General features: G+C 35.7%; 1 protein-coding gene across 5 annotated transcripts in view; it reads left to right on the top strand.

The window, feature by feature from the left end:
• The first annotated feature begins 2019 nt into the window (after nucleotides 1-2019).
• Nucleotides 2020-19002, top strand: part of SUV39H2 (SUV39H2 histone lysine methyltransferase) — a 28616-nt gene continuing 11633 nt past the window's right edge. The window contains exons 1-7 of one of the 5 annotated variants that reach the window (XM_074268566.1): nucleotides 2775-2847; nucleotides 5120-5164; nucleotides 5286-5431; nucleotides 11466-12137; nucleotides 13812-13958; nucleotides 14914-15043; nucleotides 15923-17178. In XM_074268566.1, the coding sequence (XP_074124667.1) occupies nucleotides 11469-12137; nucleotides 13812-13958; nucleotides 14914-15043; nucleotides 15923-16029 (1053 nt within the window). In that variant the 5' untranslated portion in view covers nucleotides 2775-2847; nucleotides 5120-5164; nucleotides 5286-5431; nucleotides 11466-11468 and the 3' untranslated portion in view covers nucleotides 16030-17178. Of the gene's footprint in view, nucleotides 2252-2774; nucleotides 3891-5119; nucleotides 5165-5285; nucleotides 5432-11465; nucleotides 12138-13811; nucleotides 13959-14913; nucleotides 15044-15922; nucleotides 17179-19002 lie in introns of those variants that run through there. The other 4 variants (XM_074268562.1, XM_074268563.1, XM_074268564.1 and 1 more) reach the window with 4 other exon arrangements.

Raw genomic sequence — 19002 nt, 5'->3', positions numbered from 1 at the left:
GGGAGTAGAGAGTTTGGTTTTTGCTTCCCTTCTATCCCCAGAACTTTGTAAAATGCCAGTATCAAATACTTAATATTTATTAAGCCAAAAGTGAAATACTCTTTCTTGAATTTATATTCTAACATACATATGTTTATATAGAATATATACAAAATGAATACAAGATAATTTTAGGAGGAAGGACTGGACCTGGGAAAGGTTTCCTGCAGAAGCTATCTCTCTTATGCTAACATTAGAAGAAAATCAGAGATTCCAAGAGGTGAAGAGAACCAACCAGGCATAGGGGGAAAAGTTTATGCAAAGGTACAAGAAAGGAAAGATAAGAATGTCTTGGAGGAAAAAGTACAAATAGGCAAGTATGGCTAGGACATAATGAAGTATGTAAAGGAGATTAATGTTTAAAAATACTGGTTAGGAAAGGGCCAGGATATGAAAGTTTAAAATGTCAAATAGCAGGATTTATATTTGCTCCAAAAGGGAATAGAAAGCATTTGGAATTTTCATCATTAGTGGGAATCATTAGACCCATACTTACTAAAAATTATTTTGATAGCTGAGGGAGGGAAGCAATGTCAGTTAGGAGGCTATTGAAATAAGACAACAGATGAAGAGTCTGAACTAGGATGGTGGCTGTGTGAGCAGAGTGAAGAGCACAGATGAAGTAGAATCAACAGGCCTTAGTAATTGGCTATGTGGGATAAGAGGAGTTGAAGATAATGGAGGTTATTAAACTGGGTGTCTGGAAAGATAGTGGCCTTTTTGACAGAAATTGCAAAATTTGGTAATTTAGGATAAGTTTCTGAGGAAAGATAACTTCTCTTTGGGGCATGTTTGAGATGTCTGTTAGATATGCAGTTTGAACCTAGTGGGCAGTTGATGTTAAAGGACTGGAGCTCAGTAGAGCGACTTAGGCTGAAGCTATAGCTCAGGAAGTCATCTGTAATAAACACTATAAAGTGAACTATGGACACCAGGGATGTTACTGAGAGAACCTAGAGAGAAAAGAGGCAAAGCTGGAAAGCAGGGCATCTTGGAGTGATCCTCAGATATGTACTAGCTGTGTGATCCTGGGCAAGTCACTTATTTGCCTCAATTTCCAGGGTGATCATCAGGATCAAATGAACACCAAGTAGACACTCTATAAATGGTATTATGACCAACTTTGTTAGTCTGCCCCTAGTGAGTGAGCCTGACAGGAGTAATGGAGGATTCCCCCCCATCTCTGGGCAATCCTACCCGACCTCCCCTCCTCTTTCCCCCCCATGTCAACACCCGAACCTCCCCCGAAAGCACACACTTTGCTCTGTCTTCGCTTTGTTTGATGCTAGGGATCCCAAACAGGGTCACTGAACAAGGTTATCTTGGCCGGGTTTGTCTTTCAAATTCTGGCGTAGCATTTTGCCATTCTGTAAGACACCAGAAGAATTGATAAAGAGTTTTTTCTGCGGCTAATCCTGGAGGCTGGGTAATTGTGGCAAACCCACAGTAATTTAATCTACCAATTCTATTATTTAAGTTAGGTGATGGAATTGATCACATGTTGGATGTCAAGTGATTTTACGTTTTTGTCTTGTCAAAGGAAAAGCTTGTCTAGATCATAGAAACAGTCAAAACAAACCAATCTTAAAACTACGAATAAAAACCTGGGCCCTGGAGATTTCTTCCTCAGCCATAGATAATTGTCATCTTAGACTTGATTAAATCAGGGACTTTTGCAAAGCCCAGCTCACAGTAGGCGCTTAAAAGCTCTTGCTCTCCCCTGCACCACCACCCCCTTGCTCAGTTCGTACGCACTTCTCCCCGCCCGGGACACCCCGCGTCAGTCCCGGTCCTCAGCCTCGGGAGACCCGAGTGGGCCCGGATCTCGCTGGCTGGGGGAGAGGAACGACCCAAAACTCCTCCTAATCCAGCCCGGGAGAGGGGAGGAGCTCGGGCTTCCCGCCGCGCCTCGCTTGGTCTGCACGCGTGGCTTCGGCCGACCTCCGGGGCCCGCTTCGGCGCGGTGCGGAAGCCCGGAGAGAGCGGCAGCGGCCACGGGGTCCTGAGAGCCCGCGCGCTCCACAGCCGGCGCCCGTCAAGCCCTGACGTGTGGGCCTGTCTCCTCCCTCCCCGCTCCCCGCTCCCCGCTCATCGCTAGGAGCCGGGTAAGGGGGCGGGGCCTCGGCCCTCCAGCTGAGCGGTCCGGTCAGACCGCGCCAGTTTGAATGAAGGTTCCACAAGATGGCGGCGGCCGCGGCCGGAGCGCGAGGAGGTGAGGGCTGGAGAGGGACCCTGCCCCCACCCCGCTTCATCTCACCTCCCACTGCCCAAACCGCGCTCCCCGCCCCTGGGGGACGGGGAAAGAGACTTTAGTGCCGGGGGGCGGCCCGCCACCCTACGCTCCTGATGCGGTGACTCCAACGTGGGGAGCTGGGCGGGGGGCTGGCCTCCGGGCTGTCCTGCTTGCCCCCGGTCCCTCTGCCCCCCAGCCCCGCTCCCTCCTCTTCCTTGTCCTCTTTCTCCCCACCCTTCGTCCCATCCCGTCCGGTCCCGTCCCGTCCCGTCCGCTTTCCGTGCCGCACGCTGGCGGGAGGCTCAGGCGCATGCCGCGGGAACTGAGCCGGGTTGGCGCCTCTACCTCCGCAGCCCGCGCCGGGAAGGGTGGGGAGCCGTTTACCGTCGCCTTCCCCGGGCACCAACGTTTCTCGGGCCCCGGAGACCCCGCTGGCTAGGCGCCGGCCCCCGAACCCCCCGGGCCCCGCGCTGGGCAGGCATTGGCTCCCCAACTGTAACGGAGGTGGGAAAACGGCGGGCGCGAGGTGTGGGGCAGGAGCGGGAGGCGCCCGGCCCCAGGAGCGGGGATTAGTGGTTTGTTAATCCGGGGGCAGGATCCGAAGCCTGGTCGGAGGGGAGGCTGCGGTTTGACTCCTTTGTGGTCCTGCAGAACTCGGATGTTTTGGAGTTTAAAAGTTTGTGTGTTTGTCCTGAGAAGGGACCTCGGCCGGGAGTGTGCTCCTGGGATTCTAGAGAGGAAAGAATTGGGGCTGGGGCTGTAGAGAGGGCAGGAGGTTAGGGGAAAGCAGGAACCTGATCAGGGGTCTTTGGCCCGGGGGCTCAGTGACCGGAGCTGAGAAGAACTGAAGAGCGGGACTCCTCAGTCCTGACTGCTTCACTTCTTCCTGGACTGCTAAGAATTAGATACCTCAGCTCTTCCCCACCCCCACTCCCGAGGCCCTTTAGAATCAAAACTGAAAAAATACTGGGAAGGGGCTGAAAAACATGAGGAATCTGTTACTTTGGCGTCCTAGAACGTAGTGTGCTTGAGTTGCTCCAGGAACACATGGGGTTTCTAGAGACAGAATCCATCATAAACATATTGTAGCTTCTGCAGTTTCAGTTCATCAGGAATATCAAGCCTTTGTGCGGTGTATCCTATAAACGATTTTTATGGTGTCGATGAAAAACTACATCTTGTAAATTAGCATCAGAGTTTTCAAAGAAGTTAGGAGAATAGTGTAGTCACACTTCTAGGTGCTCCTGGCTATTACAGATAGTATCCCACCTACCGAACTACGCAAGTTTGAGTGCTACGTTTTGTATGAACAGATTGAATGGTATTTTATATATTCTAAGATTAATAGATGTCAAACCTCATTAACACATGACAGTGTAGGTGTACCTCACTTTACATAATATTTTTATGTATTTTATGTATTTTGGAAATTAGTCCGGGAGCCCATTCTTTTTTGTGAAAAGTTAAGTGATTTTTGAGTATGAGAGACACCTGCTGGTAGGGAAGATCTGGGGGGTAATTGTAGGGGATAGCAGTAATATTCTTCAGTATAGTACGGGAAAATCCCCAGACCACGAGTGTAAGTGTGCTCGATCTTACTGGCTTGCAAATATGGAAAGTAAGGACTCTAAATTATTAGTAAAACCTAATCTTTGTAGGCTGATGTCCTACTTGACCCCTTCACAGTGAAAAATCTTAAGTACAGAAGAGGTTAAGTGTCTTGCCCAAAGTTATGTTGCAGAATTGGGAATTAAATTCTGCTCTCCTATTTTAATGCAGCATTCTATTATATCAGATAGACTATAGATTTGAAAGTTGTGGGGGGGGACTGGCTAAATGTTTTGCTCAGAGGAATCTTGATTTGAATTACTTTGTAATGAGAAAAATTGGTTTCTATGTATTTTTGTGTTACAATGAAGAGTCCTCATTTGAGGATATCGGTTGAGACCTTAGTTCTGCCACTTATTCTGCTTATTTATAACTTTGAGTAAAAGCACTTGACATCTTTTGGCTTTAGTTTCCTTATTGGAAAATTAAAAAAAAAAAAAAAAGTATATCCCAGCTTCTTAAACTTCTATTTACAACCCTGTGTATGGTTTATTGTAGCTGAATGTGGGAGTCATGAAATTATGACTAATTATCAATAAATGTTTTATTTGTATACCTATTTTATGTACCTATTTGCCCAGAATCTTGTAAAAATTTCTTAGGTAAAAAGGAGTCAGAAATGGAAAAAGTTTTAAGAAGTTCTGTACTAGATGTTCTCTAAAATCTCTTTAAAATCTAATTCTAGTTACACATTTACATTTTAGTATATATGTAGTTTTCTTAATGTGAAGCCGATTTGCATAAATTGCAGTCTCATTTGATGGTAATATTACAGCATGGGCAAGAAAAGTGAAAAATCTAAATCTCATAGCCTTCAAAAGTGAGAAAACTATGCCTAATATTGTAATTTGGTATGCATTTTGGTTTTCAGCTCTTTTTCCATTTGTTGATTACAACATAAGAACAACTTATACTTTATTACAAAGCTATACAGTTGGCTTCATTTTAAAATTTCTTATGTTAGTATTCTTGTGTATCTTTTAATATTTATAATCTGTTCTAACAGTTGGTTAAAGGTCCTGTAAATTCCATTAATAAAGTAATTGTGTACATCAATGTAATTACCAACTCAAAAATATTTCTTTGTGCTGACCATTACAATGGTCCCTGTAATTTTGATGAAGCAAGTGAACAAATTAAAATACTTATTTAAGGAGCTTGCATAGCCTAATTGATGTGAATTTTAAGTACTGAATGGCATTGGTTGTCATCTAATGGGAATCTATATAAATTATTCAGGAAACCTTTAGGTTTTCTCCTGAAGAAAAGTTCATTGATTCACATGTGAGTATTCTTTTATGATGTAGAAATACTGCTAATTGGAGGGTGGGAATGTAAAAACTAAAAAGTATATATTCTTAACTTTAGTATTTCATTAGTGAGGAATCATATTTTCTTATTGTAGCCTGGTGTGTGCCTTGCCTAGCTTCACTTGATACTCTTCAGGAATTATGTAGAAAGGAAAAGCTCACATGTAAATCGATTGGAATCACCAAAAGGAATCTAAATAATTATGAGGTGGAATACTTGTGTGACTACAAGATAGAAAAGGTAAGGCAAATGTGTAGTCCTCAATAAAGTTATAATCAGATGTTACTTCAATATTTCATTTTATTTATCATGAAAAGAAACTTTAACATTTGGAAAAGCAAGACATGTTTTAAAGTTTAGGTTCTAGGCCACAATAGGCTTAGTTTTTTATCATTATCATTGCCAAATGATATTTGTGATTTCTGAAGCACAAAATGTACTACAACATGAAAATATTTTTAAGGTAATTATAGAATACCACAATTAGTTCTTGACCATCTCTATCTCTGTGTTTTATTCAAAACATTAATGTTAATTTCTAAGCATCAGTTCCATATTACCAACTAATTCTACCAGATGTTGCTACATGAATGTTGTATTCCCTCAAACTTAACATATTGAGGACAAAGGCATGGATTCAAGCCCTTGTTCCATACTGACTAGTGTTATGACTTTGCCAAATCATTTCTCTCTGTGAGCCTCAGTTTCCACATGTGTAAAGTGAGTTAATTAAACTTGATCTTTAAGGCCCGGCTCAGATTCTGTGATTCCATATTTAATAAAATTCATTATCATGGGATCTCTTCTATGATATCCCCAACAAGTCTTATTGTCTAGTTTGAAGTTTTCCACTGGTAGGGAATCCACTTCTTCCTGAAGCGTCTCATTTCAGTTTTGGACAGCTTTAATTGTTAAGAATTTGTTCTTACATAAAATTTGAGTCACATTTCTACAATTTCTATCCATTGCTCCTCATTCTATTACCTTGCCCATGTGACCACTCTTGAAAAAACTAAGAATATCACTGAGAATATCATGTCCCTCCAAGTCTTCTCTTCCCTGTGATAAATATTCCTATTGTCTTTAAATCAATCCTTATGTGACATTGGCTCCATCAACCTGATATCCTCCAGATAAACCTTGATTTATTAGTGTCCTTTCTAAAAGGTGGTACCCAGAATTGAATAAAATGTCTTATATGTAGTCCACTCAGGGTAGATTCTAACCTTATAAACCATTTACTTACCTCCTTCTAACTTACCTTTATCAATAGTCCTATCATCTTCCCAGATTTCTTTACTTTTCATTCCTTCTATTTCATTAATGGTCATTCATCAAAACCTATGCTTTTTTCTAAATATATCTTGTATTCCTCCCTTTTCTGTTCCCATTCTTTACTCCTCAGACTCTTCTTTACCCCATAAGAAGACATACTAAAATAGTCTCCAAATTATTCTTTACTGTACTCTATCCTCCATACTTGAGATTTGTTTTCCAAAAACTCTCCAATTTCATGACTCAAAAATCTCTCTGATGACTTTCCATTTGCGTAAAGTTCAAAGTTAAAACACCTTGGTGTCATTACTAATCACTCTCCTTAATTTGTCCTCACTATACCTCTACCTTAGCAATGCTCCTGCTTCAATGACATGTCATGATATGGTGACAAGTAACCCTGGGTTCTCAAAGATTATATTAACACTGCAAACTTGTATAGGTTTTATTAAGCCTAAGATACTAAATAAAGCTCCAAAAACAACTCATGTTTACTGTCAAGAGGAATAATCTAGTTAAGTATAGATGCTTATTGTCACCAGTTTGTATTTTACATGAACCTTTGAATCACAAAAAAAAAAATGTAAACTTAAGTCTTGCTTGAAAAATGGTACTAATAGAAAAGGAGGTTCTAAGAAGCAAAATTTTTAGATCTCATATGAGCATTAATTTAATTGGTATTCTTAATGTAAGATGCCTGACTTCCAATGAATTGATGCACAACACTGGAGAAACCAAGTCACATCTATTTAAAATTCATGCTATAAACTAAACTTGAAAACAAATTGTAACTAAATGGAAGTTGGGTCACAGGTTCCACTCATAAAGAAATTGATGGAGTTAGTTTGATTGTTCATCCAAAAATAGTAAGAAACATTTCATGGCATAATCAACATGCCCTACAGTACTTGTGTGATGAACTTTCAAGGTCATTGTGAGAAAGATAGTGGCAGCTTTTATGCTTTGTTGAAGATGGAAATAAATTCAATAAAGAACTTGATAGCATCCTCCAAACCAAGTCATCATATATACCTTGATATACACTGACTTTTGTGGGAATATGGGCTCAGGGGAAGACAGTGAAAATACTGGAAAATATGGTTCAGGAAATAAGAAATTAGTCCCAAGTAAAGTGCTTGAATGAGTTATTCCTGGAACTAATACATTCTTAGAGGAGAATGATAATAAAGGATATAAAGAATACTAAATTATCACAAAAAATGAATTTGACTCTTAATGGGAAATGACTAATTACAAATATCAGAATTATTTCACTGTGTGTATATTCAGAACAAAAATCAAAATTACCATGAAGGGTAGAAGAAGGGGAAAAGGCCGGGTATAATTACAGCCGCCCCAATATGAAGTATTTAAGCAAGCTATTAAGTGAAGAACAGGAACTAGATAAAAGTAAAGATAGTGACTGATTAGAGAAATTTCTTAAGATAAATTTGACCAATGTGAGAGTTGCCTCAAGGAGTTCAGAAGAGTTCTGAAATCTTACCAGATAACATTTGTGTTCTTGTCTAGTTAAGAAATACTGTAGACCAAAACATCACCAGGTTAGAGAGTACAGGCTAATTTGGAAAACATTAAGGAGGTAGGTTAGTAAAAATAATTGTTTTGCAAAACATTGTAGAAAGTGAGTAGAAAAGAAATAAGCACACAGAAAACTCATCGTAAGATATAACAGACATCATTCCAAGAGCAATGATAAAACTGCAGTGAAGAACACAAATAGATTAGAAATTTATTCTGTGATGAAGTTGTCTAGGATCTAGACTGCATTTAAAAAAAAAAAAAATCCTCATTCCAGGGATCAATGCCTAGCACCATCTCTCAACACAAAATCACCATCAGTGTACCAAATAATTAACTTGGGGGGGAGAGGGTATGCTGGAATACTCTCCCTTTTCCAAATTTTTTTTTCCCCCAATTCATTTCCCTGGTTTCTCCTGATTCCATATCCACCCTGAACAGTGACAGTGATTAAATCTACTTCTTTCAGATTTACAAAAAAAGGCAAATTTAAACTGAAGAGTAAAATTCCTAATCAAAAAACTATGCAAAAATGGAATAGGAAATAATGGGTTTCTCTACTCTAGAGGCATTTCAGTAAAGACCTACTTATCAAGTTATGTTAAGAAGATTCTTGCTTTGATATGGGTTGGAATAGATATGCTTTCCAACTGTAGGATTCTGTAATTAACACACCCAGTGATTACTGTCATCATCTGTGTCAAGGATACACTTGGCCATTTCTGAATAGTTGAGAGGAAAAGTAATTTTTTGGCAGCAGTTTGTCCTTACAAGTTCCTATACATAGCTATTTATTTTATGCTGGCATTCTCAAAATTATACATTCATCCAGAAAATTGAAATAAAAAAATAAATTGAAGTGATTTCTGCCCTCAAAATGATTACATTCTATCCAGAGAAACAACACATACCCATATAAATGTGTACAAAATCTCTATAAGATTAAAACAAGGTAATTTGGAGGACATGCAGAGAAGCACTAGCTTAGATGGGAAGGGGGAAGGTACCAAGAAGAGCTTCACGTAGTATTTAGTGTTTGAAATACAAATGAAAATCAAATACTATTTGAGGCTAGAAGCAATAAACCACTAGAGCCTCAAGCAGAGGAGAGATTTCAGCCCTTGTTTAGGGAAGATCTTTGACAACTATGTAAAGTATAATGGAAGATAATGGAGCCAGGGAGAACAAGTATCATAGAGATAACTGCAGTGGCCCTCAAATTACCAAATTCTTTTGACTATGAAGCAATAGAGAAAAGTGTCCCCTTGTATCATGGAGACTGCCTCATGCAAAGTCCAAATGGAAGAGTATGTATTTGTAGTTGCTATTATGTTGATTATAACAAACTCTAGAATGCCACACAATTCATTTCAATGTCACAAGTACTAAGTGCCTTAATATTTACAAAGCACTATGTCAGGTGTTATCGTTTCAGATACACAGGAAAAACTAAATGGATGAACAATACTTATTGTCCAGATTATATCAGGTAATTAAATAGCCAGCCCATTCCATTAGCTTACCAATACCTAAATCTTGGATAAGTACTGCAGTTACACATATCTGAATCCAGAATTGAAATCCAGAAATGCAGCTTTTTGGATATATACTGCTCCTTGATGCTTTAGTTCATTTATTTCTAACATTGACATTCTCCCAATGAGACTGTATGATAGTGAATAAACTTAGAATCAAAAATCAAAGGTGACTCATACAACAATGGAAAGATACAGATAATAGGCCACAGCATATTACCAACAGTGTTATCCAGGTAGAAAAAGCCTTTAGTACCTTGACTTCATCCTGTCTCTTATCTTCTTTCCCCTCCCCCAGAATTTATGCAAAGATTTATTTTATTTGATTTAATTCTAGAAGAGACGTTAGAAATTGTTTATTCTAATTCCCATCATTTTACAAAGAAGGAAACTGAGACCCAGAAAGAAAGACTTGGACAAAGTCACAAATGGCAGGAATTGTCAAATTACAATTTTTTTAAAAAATTAAATGCCTGATATGTGTAAAAATACTATATGTTGGATATAAAAAGACAAAAATGACAAGAGACCCTCGGGAATAGACAAGGCTCAGCAGAGATAAGATGGCATGAATGTGTTGAAAGTTGGAATTGTGGAAAGAGTATCCATACTGATAATACAGATTTATGAAGTAAGTACCTATTACTCCTAACTCTGCTATCATATAAATCCTTTTTTCTAGCCAGGGTCATTTTCTCTCTATCTCTGAAGCATACCATATTACAAGTTTTATGTTCTTCTTTATTTCCTATTCAATATTACTACTATTAATATTATTTATCCCAGTGATTCCAGTCTACATTTATCGTCCATTTGTTGCATTCCTTGAATCCCCCTACTTTCCACATAGTCTTTTTACAGACAAAATATAACTTTTGTTTCTTTCAACTGGTCCTCGTTCAGCATGAACTTGAGGCTTTCACTTCCTCATTGACCTCCTTTCAATGTTGTCCTTTGTAAAATATTGGCATCCAGATGTTGTCTGACCCAAAGCATGGTATATCAGGAAAGTATCTCTGTTGGGCAAATGCTTGTCATATGTCAGGTTGACATTAATCTTGCATACCCCTCAATTCAGAGTTCAACAAATATCCACTGAAGACCTAGTGTGCATTATCAGTTTTAGAATAATTACCATACAGAAATAAAGGTTTGAATAATAATGATTCAGATGTTATTTGATTCTTGCAATTCCTCAGTCGTTTTTTTTTTTGTTGTTTTTTTTTTTTTTTTTTTTTATCATCAATTATCATACTATAGGTAACAGTCTCATTCAGACTAAACTATAAGTCAAGGGATCATTGAGAACTTCCCTTAAAATTCTTAGCTAACAATACCAAATGATAAAACATCTCCCTCTTGACCAAAACTTGGATAAATGTGTCAGGATTTCAAGTCCCTTGTGAAGTCTGAACATTGGACCAGAAAAGCTGGGATATCTGAAGTACCCTTCTTTTCTTTTTTCTTTTTCTTCTTCTTTTTTCATTTTTATTTTTTTTAATCTTGAATATTTGCTAGGTTTGTTTTTATTGATGGGCTCTAACATAAAACTGCTTTGTTGCAAACTGTTTTATAACAGAGTTTTTAAGATATTATTGAACCTTTTTTGTCACATTAAAAATTCAGCAGCATTTGGTTTGAAAACATGGGGAGAATTTTTATATTTTGTGTAACATCCCTTAGTTTTAATGCTCTTTAGACTAATATCAAAACAATGATAATGGGTATGTGTTATCTCCCTTTATAGTCTATAGGGTACTTGAAGGAAGGAAATCTTGTTAATAATCCTTTTGTATTTTAAACTCTTTTTACACCTCCTCATCCCCCAACTTCTTCCCCAGAGACTTTGTCCATAATAGGCACTCGCTGTTTGTTGAATTGAATTAAACTTATAGCTTAATGTACATCTTCTTTTGTATTTTAAGGATATGGAATATTACCTTGTAAAATGGAAAGGATGGCCAGAAACTACAAATACTTGGGAACCTTCAAGAAATCTCAAATGTCCATTACTTCTTGAACAATTTTATAATGACCAACGCGATTATTTGTCTCAGCTAAAGCAAGGCAAAGCAGTAATGTTGAAAAATGATATCAAAAGTTTGAAGCCTGCTATTGCTGAGTATGTTGTAAAGAAGGCTAAACAAAGGGTAGCTCTGCAGAGATGGCAAGAAGAGCTTAACAGAAAAAAGAACCATAAAGGAATGATATTTGTTGAAAATACTGTTGATCTGGAAGGTCCACCTTTAGACTTTTACTACATTAATGAATATAAACCTGCTCCTGGAATCAATTTAACAAATGAAGCCATAGTTGGTTGTATGTGCACAGATTGCTTCTTTGAGAAGTGCTGCCCTGCAGAAGCTGGAGTTCATTTGGCTTACAATAAAAAAAGGCAGATAAAAATCCAACCTGGCACTCCTATCTATGAGTGCAACTCACGGTGTAAATGTGGGCCTGATTGCCCCAATAGGATTGTTCAGAAAGGTACACCGTATTCACTTTGCATCTTTAGAACTAGCAATGGCTGTGGCTGGGGAGTGAAAACCCTTGTGAAAATTAAAAGAATGAGTTTTGTCATGGAATATGTTGGAGAGGTACGTTCAACTACTTAGGCTGTAATGAATAATATGTATACAAGATTGTGACCTTTTTTTGAGAAGAGTCTTTCTTCAAAGGACTTGTTTCTTTGTTAATAAATTACTTTATTTTTTTGAATAACATTTAAGTGTTTGTCCTGGCTGGTATATTTTGTGATTGATATTTGCAAAGATTTACCAATATATTTTTTGTTTGTTTTTACATCAGGAGTGCTATGGTGTTTTTAATAAAATACAAATTTAAAACTCCTGATAAATTTGGTGCCTCATTGTGGCATGGAGGTAACCATAAGATGTATACTAGTGGAACACAAGTTTGGCAAATTGTACTAAGCTGAGAAGCCTCAAGTATAAGCCCAATGATAGACAAATATGTCTTTAAGTTGGAATAGGCTCATCATTATGCTGGTTGTCTGTAATGAATTTTTTTTTAGCTATAGCAGCTCCTGAAAGACCCATTCATTAAGTTGTAAAGGGGTTGCAATCTGCATTGGTGGAGGATAGTACCACATCAATGAAATTACAGATGCCTAAAGTATTGAATCAAAAACAAAAGTATTACTACAAATACTATATGACATCTAGAAGTGATGCTATTTTCAATATTTTAAATTCTTTCTAACTACCCATCAGTGGGGTACCAAGTACTAACTTGCTATGAAACAATGAATTTAAAGGATGATGGTAGAAGTCCAGAACTTGTGTTCCCATAGCTCACTTTGAATTGCAAACATTGTCCCTACTGACATGCAAAGAATCAAACTGCATTACTATGTTAATAAATCCTAGCTGTAGAGATATTTGGTTGTGGTTGTATATCTGATCATGTTCAACCCTATTTCAATTTTAAAATTGGTCATGGTGATAGTATACCTAATATTGTCTTCCAGAGACAACAAAGCTAATCTCACTTTGATTTGAGTCATTGTGAGCTGCCTGATTTTGTCAGTTTTAAGTTAGTATATTTGAACTTTTGAGATCTTTTTCCTATTTTATTTACTGTGCTTTAGAAATTTGGGGTTTGTAGCTGATTGAGTAATTAAATAAAAAGGTAGAACTATAGAAATTTTTTTTTGCTTTTGAGTTAAATCTTTGTAAAAACTTATAAAATTGAATTTTGTTAATATTGTGTACTGCAAATTGAACTAAACTAATATTTTGTATTTCTAATAAGGTTTCTTTTGTAACCATATTCAAAGATTATTAAAAGGGGACAAGAACATTTTGGGTACATAAGAGGTTTCAGGGTGCTTTCTGTTTGCCTTCAGTTACTATTTGCAGGGAAGAATAGCTAAGTAAAATTTGCAAACTTCCTTTAAAATTATATCTTTTTTTCTGAAGTCATTTTTATAAAATCCTTTTTTTCATATCCCAAATTTCTCTACTTCCAGCTGTCTTGTTTAAGAAAGAATTTGTTTAAAAATGATTGGCAATCATGGTGACTTCAGGGTATCTAGTATATGTCAGGGTATCTAGTATATGTGTAATTTAAAATATTTTTAGGTCACATCTACTGTATATTGTTGATGTACTGTTAATGTCAACAACTTATTTCAACAACTTGGTTTCAGCAGTAAGATCACTTCTGACTTTTTACAATTATTTTGCAAAATTATGGATTTTTCTTTTAGTTCAGCAATAGTTATATAATATATTAGTTTTTCTTTATAGGTTATCACAAGTGAAGAAGCTGAGAGACGGGGGCAGCTCTATGATAATAAAGGAATCACATATCTCTTTGATCTGGACTATGAATCTGATGAATTCACAGTGGATGCAGCTCGATATGGAAATGTGTCTCATTTTGTGAATCATAGTGTAAGAAGTATCATTTCAAGCATAAACAGGACTTTTTAAAATAAGAGGGCCAAGAATTTCACCTTACTTTAAAAATCTTGGGTTTTGTTGTTGTTGTTGTTTTAATCAACTTATCATTTTGATTTAAAACTACTCGGTCCCTCAAAATAAGGTCTTAAGATGAGGTAATCACTCATCCAGTGTTTTATATTTCCAGAGTTCTTTTTTAACATTTTCACTTCTTCCACATAGCTTCTTTGTTAAGTTATTTTATTATTGCTGTTTTAAATAGACAGCAAGTGACATTACAAAATATACCAAATTATTAGTTCATGTATAATTGGTTTATGAAAAATGTTGGAAATTCTTCCAAATTCACTAATCTACTTCACCCATTTTAAGGTAAATTTTGTTTAGTGATGAATTTGAGATCCATCAAATTAAACACCAATATAACCAATGTCTTACAGAGTCCTATGTTAATGTCTCACTTTGTTATAGTAAATTCATGTTCTAAAAGGCTGTATGTCAGCAGAAACAAAGTTTAACATTCCAACTTTGTAGGGACTAACCTTTGGTCAAGTTTATCTTCATTAGTGGGAGAGGTTACTAATGAAATCATGAATCTTTTGGAAATCTTAAGAATATGTAAAATTCTAGTTTTGTTCACTAAACAAAACATAAGCTTGGCCCTGTCTTCTATATAACTTATAATTTAAGTGTGGGGAAGATAATGGGTTCTTAAGCTTTGTCTTTGAGCGCTGAGACACCCTGAAACCTTAAATTTAGGCTCTAATAGGTTTAACTTAGACCTTTATCCGTGTAAAAAGCAATTAAATATTAAAAGTAATTTAAAAACAAGGCCCTGGGAAATTAAAATTTTCATGTGGCATTTGTCTGGCTTAAATCAGATGTTTCAGCATATATATATATATATAACAACAATGATCATATAATTTTAATGTTTCTTTTTTAGTGTGATCCAAATCTTCAGGTGTTCAACGTTTTCATTGATAACCTTGATACTCGCCTTCCTCGAATAGCACTGTTTTCCACCAGAACAATACATCCTGGAGAAGAACTTACTTTTGATTATCAAATGAAAGGTATGATGATTATATTATGGATTGTGTTAAACAATTGTGGGTGTAGAATAGACTCAGACTTGGAAAGGACCTTTCTTTATATTAAGGTCTTCCCTTAATATTTTGTAGCTGAAAAAATTTAAGTTAAATTAATTTATCCATGGTCACACAGGTGATAAATCATGAGAGCAGGACTAAAGTGTAGGATTTCTGATTCAGTATTTTTTGTTGTGATCTCATAAGACTTAAAAGTTACAAAAAAAAAAAAAAAACCACACACATGAAAACTTTGTATCCAAAGCTCTTTTTTACTTAAACATTTTAGCACTTAAATATTAGTTATTTTTAGTATTTTTCTTTAGAATTAATTTCCTAACATTTTTATGTACTATTTAAACTTGTTCTGTGTCCTCATAAAGTTGTACATTGAATGATTATTGTTGAATTCAGTCATTTTCTCATCAATTTTATTCCAGATGGCCACTCCTATTGAAAGAAATTTGATTCCATACTCTGAAATCGATTTCTTATTTTGTGTGCATTTAATTTGTTCATCCTACCCTGCAGAAAACTAATTTTTGTGATCTTTATTTTCATTGAATTATGCCACATAACTACAATATTTGCTTATTAATTAATAATTGAAAAATATTGAGTACATAATCCTTCAGAAAAGAATGTCTACTTTATTGACTTTTTAAATGGTTCCTTTACAGTCTTGAAGCTGTTTCTGTCTTCTGGTTAGTTATATAAATAGGCTAATTACTCTCATTGATTCAACTGCTAAATAAATATTCAAAATATACACTAGAACAATTTTTAGATGTAATAATAAAGGATTCTGTATTACAATTACCAACTCTTTTTTTTTTTCCTGTGTTTTTCCCCCCACATATTCAGGTTCTGGAGATATATCTTCAGAGTCTATTGACCTCAGCCCAGCCAAAAAGAGGGTCAGAACTGTGTGCAAGTGTGGATCTGTTTCTTGCAGAGGTTACCTCAACTAAATTTTCAGGATATAGGTCTAAAGATAAATGTCATGGTTCTTTTTGTTTGTTTTTTACTTAAATCCCATCTTAGAAAATGAATTTTTTTATATTTAAGTATTTGGGATATTTTTATATGTGCTAAATCAAGGTTGTTATGCCTCATGTTTTCTTAATTTACAATTCATTTCAAAACCACATTAGCCAAAGACCTTACTGATGCTTATTAATGTGAAAGGGTAAACACAGGGTCACAAGAGTAGATCTTACACAGACTAGTCAAGTGTATCAGTGCTTAATAGTTGAATGTCATGCCCATTAGGAAAATAAAACTACTTAAGAATTTGGGTTTTTGTTCATTCAACAAACATTTATTAAGCACTAATTGTGCAGAGCACTATGCTAAGCACTGGGAAAAAATAAAAAGTTTGGAGAAGATACCATCCCTGCCCCTTGGAGCTTACATACTTAAGTTTAGTTATGAAAATGCTGCTTTTGAATGTGTAAGTGTTATCAGTTTAGGACTAACATTCAATTTGTTGAGAAATATAGTTAGTTTATTTAATTTGGACAATGTAAAAAAAGTTCTATTTTTGTTAATGTAATTTATATGACATCCTTATTCACCTGCTTAACAGTCATACATACTGTGTATGTACTTATTGAAAATAGGTGATATCAAATTTTATACTCTTTTTTTCTAATTTCTATTAAAACAAATTGACAAGTTATTGATCCTAATGTTTGCTAAGGTGTAAAATTAAATGTAAAACAATAGAATTTAAATATCTTGATTTCATAGTTTAGAGAAGTTTGTAGCATATAAGGTATATTTCTTCTGCTTTTACAAGTGGTTCTTAAACTTTTTTATAGAGAACAATAATTCGTTTTAAAGTACTGAATAGCTGGCCATCATAATTATGTGGGAGGAAAAGGGTGGGGTTTGGGACCAAAGGGAAAGTTTCTATCCACTATATATTGCAGCATCAAAGCCCTTTGCAGTACTCCTCAGAAGAACAGATTTACATCCTGAAACCCCTCATAACTCCACTGAAAATTGCAAGACCCTGTTTGAGAACTACTGATCTGTATACTATAACCAGATGTCCCCTAAAGTATTTTGTGTATTTCCATATTTGCTAATGTTTCATAATAAGAAAATTTTTCTAATACATTAGTATTACATCTTTATTCAGACAAGTTTTAATGTACATGCTTTGTTAAACCTATAGTATTTTTATATTTTCTACAGGCTACTCTTTAAAAAGTGATATATATTTTAGACTGACATTCTGTACATGAATCTTTTGAAAATGTGATCATGAAAGCTGTTTGGCCTGGCCAAGAATAGTTTATTGTAGTAGTTCTAAATTATGGGGCTAGAGTGAAAACTGTAAAGATAAAAATAGGATAGTTTTATCACAAAGGAACACCTAAAAGTTGAATAATTTTTCAGCTGCATTTTTCTGGTTCTGGGATTGATTCATTTTGAATTCTAAACATGGTGTTCAACATGAGACAAATGGTGCAAAAGAAATTTAGCTCACTGCATTCCTAGCCATGTCTGCTCTAGCCTCTCTTCCTTGACTACAGTGACTCAAAAATTGAGTGGGATAAAAACACAGAAAAAAGCAAGTTAATATTCATTTGCCCCTGTATGACACAAAATCTATTTAGGGAAACTCTGCTACTCATTTGTGAAATCACTTTTTGTTAAGAAGTGTGCAGTTAGCCATACAGCAAACAGTTGTTGCATTAAAAAATTTTTCATTATAGTTTAGTTTATTTATATTTGTGAACTTGAACCCAGACTTATAACATTTATGAAATGGCTAACTTGAAAAGGACTTTCTGTGTGTCTGCTTACAAATCATTTATGTGTATTTAGTCAATTAGTGGCATACTGGCTTCACAGACTTATGCTTAGGGTGCTATTTATTGGATAAATCTTGAAGGGGATGAAGGAGTCATGTCCCTTTCCTTTTAAAGATGTAATTTTAAATAATTGTTAATGCATTTTTATTTTTAAAGATGTTAAGTGGTTCGTGAGATCTTGCCTCTTCATTTTAAAAGCAAAATGTGTGGATAAACTGGGACAAAAAGTGACATGAAGTCAGCAAATCTTCGTGATTAGAAGTATGTGAACTCCATTATATTGTCATCAAGACCAGAATTTATTATGCAGCCAAACAAATGTAGCAACACTGTTTAAACAAAATAACTGTGCTTTCTTGCCATTTTAAATAGTGATTTGTGTTTACCATTTAGTTAGCCACATATAATTGGCAGATACTTAAGGAATTTGATATTTTTCAAATTTAAGTGATTTTTCAAATGTAAGAGTTTGATCAAGTTTAAATTAAACTAATGTACAGGTTATACTAACACCATTGTTTTCAGTGTATGTAAATGGAACTGTGTTAGAAATACACAGTTGATAATCTCAGGAATGTTTTTTTAATAGATATGCAAATTTTAGTTTGTATTTAGTGATTCTTAAAGCATTTTTTTCCATAGTTTTTAACAAAATAAATTTAATTTAGTTTGGATTCTGATGTTGTTCAGTAAATCTCTGCTTACCATGGAATATAATTGTTTCTGTTTAAGCACTTTATTTTATTGATCCCTGAGCCAGGCAGAAAATCACTGATATAAATGTAGCTGATTTAACCAGGGACTTATTGTCTTGGTTTTGTTTTTAAAAGCAAGTTATGCTTTCCTTAAATTCATACTTCTTTTACTGGCTATTTTAAAGAGTTGAGTGACAGGATTATGGATTTTAGGATAGTGCATTTAAAGCTAGAAGAGATCTTAGAGGTTACCTAATCCAACCCCTTAGTTTACAAATTAAGAAACTGAAGAAGCATGATTTGAATCTAGTTCTTTGATTCCAAATCTAGTGATCTTTTTACTATTCCATATTTATATCTTAGATTTTCTTTATTACAATATTCCCGAATTGAAAGGGATCTTAAAAGAATCCCTATATTGCAT

The sequence above is a fragment of the Sminthopsis crassicaudata genome, chromosome 5, assembly GCF_048593235.1.
Source record: "Sminthopsis crassicaudata isolate SCR6 chromosome 5, ASM4859323v1, whole genome shotgun sequence".
Taxonomy (NCBI): Eukaryota; Metazoa; Chordata; class Mammalia; order Dasyuromorphia; family Dasyuridae; genus Sminthopsis; species Sminthopsis crassicaudata.
This window is presented reverse-complemented; position numbering and strand designations above follow the sequence as displayed.